Source organism: Opisthorchis viverrini (assembly GCF_000715545.1).
Source record: "Opisthorchis viverrini unplaced genomic scaffold opera_v5_121, whole genome shotgun sequence".
Classification (NCBI taxonomy): Eukaryota; Metazoa; Platyhelminthes; class Trematoda; order Opisthorchiida; family Opisthorchiidae; genus Opisthorchis; species Opisthorchis viverrini.
In genome coordinates, this window is record NW_008751776.1 from 598,969 (window position 1) to 608,776 (window position 9,808).

General features: G+C 45.7%; 1 protein-coding gene across 1 annotated transcript in view; it reads left to right on the forward strand.

Annotated features, from left to right (window-relative positions):
* Positions 1–981: 981 nt before the first annotated feature.
* The window catches only part of T265_13927 (hypothetical protein), a gene marked incomplete at both ends in the record, with an annotated part of 48,944 nt that continues 40,117 nt past the window's right edge, over positions 982–9,808 (forward strand). Inside the window, 2 exons of the mRNA XM_009171195.1 lie at positions 982–1,196; positions 5,123–5,368. Coding sequence (XP_009169459.1) covers positions 984–1,196; positions 5,123–5,368 — 459 coding nt within the window. The remainder of the gene's footprint in view (positions 1,197–5,122; positions 5,369–9,808) is intronic.

Consider the following 9,808-nt stretch of genomic DNA (forward strand, 5'->3'; position numbering starts at 1 on the left):
ACTACGAGTAATCATGCTACGAGGCGGTCCGGGGGTAAAGTCTTACTTTCCCCTGCGATAGAGGTGTGAAGGGAGTAAGGTGTTTACCCCAGGCGACAAGCATGTCCATATTAATGGAAGCAGAGATGCTACCTTCCCCGGAAAAAGGACGGGTTAGAAAAGATCGGTCCCCAAAACCGTACACCGATCGTCCAATGGTCGACCGTGACCGCCGGCGCATTATCCAGTACGGTCGAAATACTTTTAAAACCGAAAGAGTCCGGTGCTGCTCAAAAGGTACCTGCTGTGTGCAGCTGCATCAGGAATGAAACAGTTGTGCCTTGTTCCCTGTGCCAACCCCATACAGCCGAGCTGGTTCTGGGCAAGGTTCCAAAAAAAACCCTACATTCTCCCACTGCCTTGTGGGTCAGACTTTTGAGTCAAAGGCTCAAGGTGGGGTACCTCAACCAAACCCCCTCCCTCGGCATGGGTAACCGGGAAGTATCATTTGACCGCGCGATTCTGTGTCCACCTATATCCCTCCCCAACCCCTTCCCACCACACAAACAAACGTCGCTGAGCCATTTGACTATCAGCTATCTGACCTCAGGGACTTATACTCCTCGATACCTACTAACAATAAACAAAATGACACCCTTCCAAATCCACGAAATCCTTTCTATATAAGAGCTTGTAACGTCCGAACTCTATGTCAAATTGACATACCTTATACTCCCTTAAACTTGATGTATACTGTGCCTCTGAAACACACACACAAGACCCTAGCGTGGTTATGCATTTCAGAATGCATTTTCCCTCCGTGTGTCTGGTGACCCAGAAGCGATTACTCTTGGAATATATGGCGTGGGAGTTGCACTCAGCCTCAGAGCTGAGCGCGCTCTGTTGGATTGGATTCCAGTGAACAGTCGTTTTGCACCGTCCAGTTATCCACTTCAATCAAGCTCAATGCCTGTCAGCATAAAAAGCGGTGCTTGTTTGTAGTGTCGGCTTATGTCCCAACGGATTGCAGTTCTGAGGCGAAGAAGGATACTTTCTATCGAGAGTTATCCGGGCTCATTCGTCAAGCAAAATGCACTGATATTGTGATCCTTGCAGGCGATTTGAATGCTCAAGTAGGTCGCCTGAGCTCCTTGGAATCACATTTGAGTGGTCGATTCGGAGTCGATGCTCGCCGCACAGACAATAGGACTTTTCAGGTGTGTGCTGATTATAAACTGTTTCTGGCAAGTACGAGCTTACCGCGTAACCTAGCGGCCACCAACTGCAAATTAAATCGCGAACCCAGTTGGAACACGTGGCCATCAGTCGCCGGTGGAGAGCCACAATTCAAGACTGCCGTTCCTTCTGGGGCACATCACTTTATTTCGATCACGCCATGGTGCGTGCTCGCTTGACAGCTCGTCTCCCTTCAGGCCCTCGTAAGTCAGAAAGAAGAATGCCAATCCACTGTCTTCGAAGAACTACCATAGATCAACAGTATCGACTTGAGCTAGCCCAACAACTCTCCGCAGTAAACTGTGGTGGCAGTGAGCATGTGGATGAAGTGTGGAAAATGTGGAAGGAGCTTTGTTAGCGGCATTCACTGCTGTCTGTATGACTTCTCTAATTCGATCACAGGACCACTGAATGTCATTGAGGTCGTTATCCATGATTGAAGACAGGAAAGCCATACCAGCAGGCAACGAATATGACGGCGCATGCAAACCTCTCAAACACCAAGTGGTGAAAAGTCTAAGGAAAGACAGATTTCTGGTGGACATCAAAAGCTCGGGAGATGGAGGAGGCTTTTGCTACGGGAAACAGCCGTGTCCTATATAAACTGATACGGCCCTAAAAAAGCATCAGCGAAACGATAAGTGAAAGATGGCTCATTAATTCATTCGCAAAGACGTCGACTGGAAAGATGGACCGAACACTTCGAAGAGCAGTTCAGCTGGCCTCCTACAACACAGCCTGTGGAGATAATACATACGGGCGAATGGAATGTGAACCTTGATCGCCCTTCGGAAGAAATAGCCCTACTGAAACGTGAGAAGGCACCATTACCGGACGGTTTTATCCATCCCTCTTCAAAGAAGGCGGAATATCCCTTGTGACCCATATGACAAAGCTGATTGGTACCATATGGAACGAAGAGAAGGTGCCGTTCGAAATGATCGGTAATTTCCCAGACCAGCGTGACAAACGAATTCACATGTAAGCTCCCGGCTGCTTATTTTAAAGCTTTTATCACGCTTTCGAAATCAACGTTTGAGCTTGCATTTTCATAATGTTATGTGTTCTAAACAGTTCGCCGATGTGCTTCTTCCCTTTGCGACCAAATCTGGTCAGTTTGCTCGTTGGTGATGCTAGAAAGGTTTCCTGGTAGTAAGACTTCGGAGATGATGACTAAGTGCGACAGTATGACGGGGGCTAACTAGAATGTAATGTGAACTACTTTTCTGCGATATTTTTTCGGTTTCAGCCCATATATATTTCCCTACCGAACTACACATGACTCGTTCGCCCACGGGGCGGGGTCGCCCCGAAAGTACACTGTCGAATAACGACAGCTTACTCCAAGAATTTCGTGAGTTTGAGGCTCAAATCTATTCGGGGATTGGTGTTCCCGAACAAGACCTATATCAGGAAATTGCACAATCATCAAGTCGTAGCGTTTCTAATCCAGACAGCTTACCCATCCCGGAGAACCGTACATCCAATCAAGAGCATTGTGAACTACTTTTCTGCGATATTTTTTCGGTTTCAGCCCATATATATTTCCCTACCGAACTACACATGACTCGTTCGCCCACGGGGCGGGGTCGCCCCGAAAGTACACTGTCGAATAACGACAGCTTACTCCAAGAATTTCGTGAGTTTGAGGCTCAAATCTATTCGGGGATTGGTGTTCCCGAACAAGACCTATATCAGTCAGGAAACTAATCATCAAGTCTTAGCGTTTCTAATCCAGACGGCTTACCCATCCCGGAGGACCGTACCTCCGATCCAGAGCATCAGGTGAGTGTTAAAGGTGTTCTTCCACCTAACGATAGTGAGCAAGAAACTGGCTGACTGTTTGCGCAACAAAATGGTCCACCTTCACTTGCGCTGTGCTTTTGTTAGCTCTGTTCTTATAATGTGCGAAATTTTTCCCTATCTTTTGGGCGTTAGATCGTACAAATCCCGCTACTTATGAAAAATTATGAAACTGAGGTTCCCTCAAATTGGTTCTCATGCTTTGACAACAGCGTTGTCCACCACATCATTCTCTCAGGGAGTACATAACTGCATTCCCCGTCGGTTATGCTCAAACCTTCCGACGAAAAAATCCTCGAATCGGATAACACTCCGTCAAAACTGTTGCCTTCAATGCATAACTTCCCCTTCCAATCTCCCTAATAAAAAATCCACAGAAACCTCTGTATTCGCGCATCAATTAGACCAGCTACCGCATCCAGTGCGTAACTATCCATCCCCACCTCCTAGGATCATGGGCGAACAAAACGGTGGCATCTGTAACCACTGTACAACATGTGCGCGTTCATTACTGCTGAATTTGATGGCGATGGTGATAATGATGCACTCGATAATTATGGCTGGTTAACTTTTTAGTTTAAACTGTTGAGCCATATTTCACATTGGCTCGTGGTCGAACCAGGAAGTCTAGCTTGAGGTGGAGTCCTGTAGTTTGTTTTGGTAATGGAAGTCTTTCTCTTTCAGTTTTGTAGCTATCCAAATCAAACGGCACTTCCACCTCTAGACACTTAGAAATCATCCCTCCCAACCAGAAATCGTTTACTGCATACTTCGCATGAGCTGTTCACCTGTGTTTCGATTCTTAACTTAGACTCACCATCCTAAACGACTGTCTGATAGATACAGTACTCTCTTTTGTAAATATTTTCAAGATATCCAGTTCTGTAATCGTACTTTGGAGAAGTCCCCCCCCATAGTCTCAATGGCGAGCACGTGGTCGTACCGGAGAACAACTTTACAGAGACAGCTTTCTTACTTCCAGTTTTTAAGTCGTGCTTGGGGCAGACAGAAATCAATTTCTTTAAAAAAAACGACGTCCATTTGGTCTGGATCTACTTCGTTATATCCAACCATCGACTACGTGTTCATAAATGTAAATTACTCTGGATATTCGTATGCATGACTGCTATCATGATCAGCTACTGAATTGTGTAACGGCTTTCCCGTGATTTATTCTCGTTTCTTCTTCCCGCAAATTCGATTGTTATCACAGTGAGTGGTTTCTGTTTTTCTACTCCAAATCTCGTGTCATCATTTCATCGCCGTATTTCTCCGATTTCTCAGTAGGCATTTCAAATTTCTGGAAGCGACGCGGTTGGACTCAGTTATTGTGTCAAATAACAGATGGCCCGGGGTTTTCCACCGCTGTGCCTTTGCACATCCTCTATGTGCAACACTCGCCAGCGTTTCTCGGAAAGTGCGGTGTTTTGAGACATGTTAATGAAGGATAATTTAGGTAGCCGTCTGATGTTTTATGAGGTGTTGTTTGAGCGAGGACCGCTAAATTCCGACTGTCGATATTCCGACTAGACATGGCTTATTTGCGTTCAGTCCACGACTAGTTCGCTGTACAATCGTCCAGTACATGTATTTGTTGTCTGGTCATTCCAAGACACCCTGAGAGACCGTTATGTAGTTATATAGCTGCCATGCCACCCTGGAGAAGCATGAGAGCAGAGATACTGCCAGTTTGCCCAAACCTAGACAGGGAAAGTCGACAGGCAGAGGTCGGGTTCGAGCCACGCCCCTTCCGGTCAGTAAATTCCTGCTCTAGCCACTTGAGCCATCTCGCCCCTATAGCCTATAGTCAGCACTATAGGATAACTTATTAAGGAATACCTAAATGAGTCACAGCCAAGAGCGTGATCGCACCCACTTTATTCTAACACTGACCAATCCTCGTTGATGTTGCTAATTCTCACACCTAGCATGGATTGTATTTCCTCACTGCTTGTCCTAAGCTCTTCACCTGATTTGTTTGATGTTCCTAACACCTGACCATAAGTGTACTACTCAGATGTAGGGTATGCAATCCCTGCTTTCTCGTTAATATGTATTCTTACGTCTTGGATCGAATCATCACATGAATGGCTTTCTTTTTCAGACTCCTCATGATGAATCCCCAGATGAACTGGAACCGGTCAACCCACATCCTATACTACCATTCGCCCGGGAAGATCCGATCGAAACCCACGATTTGGTGGTTGCAAAGATGGCAGCTGATGGGGCTGTCTGGGTCCCACAGTCCACTCCACCCGTCCAACACCCAAATCGCCGGTCAAACCCACCAGACAGTTTAAGATGGTATTCTGCCGAGATTGAAGAAGATCGCCTACATTCTCCCACCAATGTACGTATATTTTCTGATGATTTTTACGTTTCCCTGACACATGTGTATCCGAAGTGGAATATTCACAATATGATACAATTTTCTACGGAAAACATCTGTAGACTAGAGTGGACAGAGTTCAAAATAGCTCATCACACTGGCTTAGATCCATTCCATTTTTCCAAAGCATGTAGGTGGTACAGCAACAATTGAAATTCGGATTGGTACACTGCATGCGGACGTGTCTGTTGCACAGCACAATATCAGGTTGACCTCACAATTTCATTGAGTTCTGCTGTGAAAAAAACATGCTCGTTTTTACTGAAACCATGCTAATTAGTCGCTGCCGACCAGCCTTGTGTGCATGTAAAGCGTGCTCCGGAACTTTTGCTCAGATCCAGGTCCATGAATACATTGTTGGGTTTCTTTTTCCGGCGTTCCCACGAAGCCGACAAACGCCGGGTGTCGTCATGAATCCAACAAAATCCGAAACGCGAATCCTACATATGTCATGGGGTTATTGATTCGGTATCACTATCTATCTGTCTCAGCTTATCTGACATCTGTCTTGAATTCTTCGTCCACCATTTGTACATTTTTGATGCACACTGAACTCCCGCTGCCACAAGCCTTACATTGCTGTCTATCACGTCAGTTTTTTGCCTTTCACCTAGTGTTTTTCCAACTTCTGTGTGCTAGGATCACACCTCGTACCTGAGATGCGTCTGTATGTGCATACTTTTGCGTCATTACATGCACGCGTGCAAGCACCACATAACAAAGGGTAAGGGATGCAGAATGTCAGTCCATGTCGGAACGGCGGCGTTGCCGCCTGTGTGTGTGTGTGTGCAAAAATCCACCTTACTCCTTCGAATCCACTCCTTTTGGCTTTTCGTGAGAGCAAGAGGATTGTTCGTTTAGCTAATGGCCTGAAATGTATAGCCCTTGACCGACAACATGCAGTCACAATTGATTTAGCGAATCCATTTTTATTTATTTATTTGGGTTATTTCACTTGCGTCCCCACTGGGGAGCGAGATGGACCAAGTGGTTAGAGCGCGAATTTGCTGACCGGAAGTTTCGTGGTTCGAACCCGACCTCTGCCTCTTGACTTCCCCTGTCTAGGCTTGGACAACCTAGCAGTATCCTGGTCCTCGTGCTTCCTTCGTGTGGAATGGCAGCTAGGCACCGAAAGGGTGTTACAGCTGAACGATTTCGATTTCGTTCATACTTTCCTGCCACTACACTGTGAGCGTAGGTTTGTCAATTAGTCAATCTGCCTGATTCACTGACAATTGGAGTGCCCTTCGTAAGCGACGTTTTTCGATCGAAATATTTGTTTTTTTTTCAACGAACTTTGAACCACCGTTCTCTCTAAGGTATTTCAGTATCAAGTTTGTACCTGTGCTCAAGTATCGGGCAAAATGTGAACATGCATGGACAATGCCAGAGTACCATTTGGTGATGGAAGAATCTGTTGTGGTGTGGGCCGGAGATAAGCTTCAGTTCCGAAGTCCGAGTCTATCATCCTGGTGTGAGCAGGTGTGAAAGTGTGAAGCAATCCATCAATGGTATACAATGATTGCATTTAAAACAATCTAGTTTGATAAGGTTCGATACGGTCTCAAAATGCAGCAGTCGTACAAAGTTGCCACACCCTCTGCGTACCTTCAACCTCAACTCCAATGGTTTCGACACTTATTCCACATATCGGAAGGCCGTCGTGTTCCCTGCCCATTTACCTTGCCTGCCGTTGTAAACAAGACTGTGTCTCCGTTCGCGTGAGTATTCGGGCATGAGTAGCTGCAGTGTGTGGTATCACGGAGCCGTGTGCTGTCCCACAGGAAATAGCCGCAATACATTTGTCTGGAGTAATGAAAGGAGGAGTTTGAGTCCGATCATACCTTCCATGCTAATGACGTCTGCACCGGGCGAGGTCCTACATCATGCGGGATTTCCTGAATGACTGAAGACGTGTCACAGTTAAGCAATCAGTCGACTGTCCTGTGCGATATTCACTATCGTAGAGTTAACACACCGAGAGGCATCTTCCCACCAAACAGACCGGACGTGGTTTTCACCCAATCCTATGATGTTATCCAGGCTACCTTCGGCTTTCCGTTGGAATGTCGTAGACCTTGGCATCTGTCCTAACTCGGATTATTTCACGCTGAGGACCACGGAACAGCAACGTAAAGCCATCCTGAGTAATGATTACTGGTGTTCTGGTCATCCATTGATCACGTCATACTCGGACAAACCAAGAATAGCCTATTTCTTGGACGGTACACTCGAAGTTAAAGTGTACCTTTAAGTGAATGAGAAAACAATAACTAATCAAATTGACTGATTCGAAAAATAATAAATCGTTCAGCTGTAGCACCCTTTCGGTGCCTAGCTGCCATGCCACACGAAGGAAGGACGAGGGCTGGGATACTGCCAGGTTGCCCAAACTTAAACAGGGGAAGTAGTTGAGAAGCAGAGGTCGGGTTCGAACCACGGACCTTCCGGTCAGTAAATTCGCTCTCTTACCAATTGATCCATCTCGACCCCATCTCGACTGATTTGGAGAGATAGTTGCGGCACGAGAAATGCTGGCGACAACCTTGGACCTAGGCCAAACATATTGTGCGATTCGCCATCAAGGCCGTCTGATTTCTCAGCTCCCATTTACATTTTCAACTGGTATCATCCGTAGTACTTACTCATTGCATCCCTGCTCACTTTTGATTTTGTACCCAAAAGGCAAGTAAAATGTTATGCCCAAAGTGTAGTCGATGCTCACGGATTCAACCGGCTATGAAGCATTCTCGAAAGCGAAGCCACACGACTGTCCGTTGTTGTTGGTTTGTTCAGAAGTACTGAACTGAGTAACGGTTGTGTTCCAGTGAAATGTGATTGACGAAAATCTCGGTAAATGACTTCCTGGGTGGATTTGCATAAGGAGGGGTTGCCATACGCATCGGGAAGCGAAAGTTGTCCATCATATTACAAGCACCTTGAGTTTGTAGTTGACGTTCAGAAGAGTCTAGCAAGAGTTCTCACATCCTCCGCATTTGGACCACGTGAGCTTGAAAGATGCTCCTCCATGGCTGCCTGGAGTGCACAGATCCAGAGTCAATTGAGCGAATGACCGGGTTTTATCTACTCGCAACTTGACGAAAGTAATGTTCATTGATGATCAAAAGATGGCTGGGTTTGGTCGTCTTTGAGGAAAAGAAGAGAAAGAACACAGAGTTCAAAGTCACGATTGTGCATCTTTTAATGTTTGAGATGCTATCTCTGTGCTACCTAAACATCATGTGACGATCACCAGTTTCCACCTTCCGGTCAAAGTCTAATGATAATAACAGTAATACTGATAATAATCGTTTACCACATTGATCCCCGTATTACAGTTAACCTGATTGCTTGTTCCTCGATGCATATTTACCTATAAAACCGGCACACATACACACAGACAAAAATCCATCTGAAAAAAATTTGTAGAACACAATGACTAGCTTTGTTCGTTCAAGCTGCTTGAAAGATGCTCCTCCATGGCTGCCTGGAGTGCACAGATCCAGAGTCAATTGAGCGAAGCGAATGACTTTATCTACTCGCAGCTTGACGAAAGTAATGTTTATTGATGATCAAAAGATGGCTGGGTTTGGTCGTCTTTGAGGAAAAGAAGAGAAAGAACACAGAGTTCAAAGTCACGATTGTGCATCTTTTAATGTTTGAGATGCTATCTCTGTGCTACCTAAACATCATGTGACGATCACCAGTTTCCACCTTCCGGTCAAAGTCTAATGATAATAACAGTAATACTGATAATAATCGTTTACCACATTGATCCCCGTATTACAGTTAACCTGATTGCTTGTTCCTCGATGCATATTTACCTATAAAACCGGCACACACTTAACCTGATTGTTCCTCGATGCATATTTACCTATAAAACCGGCACACACATACACACAGACAAAAATCCATCTGAAAAAATTTGTAGAAAGAACATGACTAGCTTTGTTCGTTCAAGCTGTAGCCCCCTTTCGTTGCCTAGCTGTCATTCCAACGGAAGGAGGCACGAGGGCTGGGATACTGCCAGGTTACCCAAGCCTACGCAGGAGCAGACGAGATGCTGAGGTTGAGTTCGAACCACGGACCTTCCGGTCTGTAGTGTAGGCTTTTAACCACCGAGCTATCTCGGACTCTGACATTTCTATGCGTAGCCGATCAAAAGTAGTTATAGACTTTTGGTGCAAACGGAACGGCATTCGAGTTTTTAATGTCTGGATCTCTTAAGTTGCGTGGAAACGACCAGAATCATAAGGAAAACGGATGGCCTTGAGGATGTTTTGCATACCGTATGAAACAGGTCTACTTTCAATTTGTCCGTGATTTTTCACAGGCGATCTCTACCCTTTCCGTTGCAGCTATCATGGAGCCTCAGGGCCTCACTAACCCACCTACTCAAGC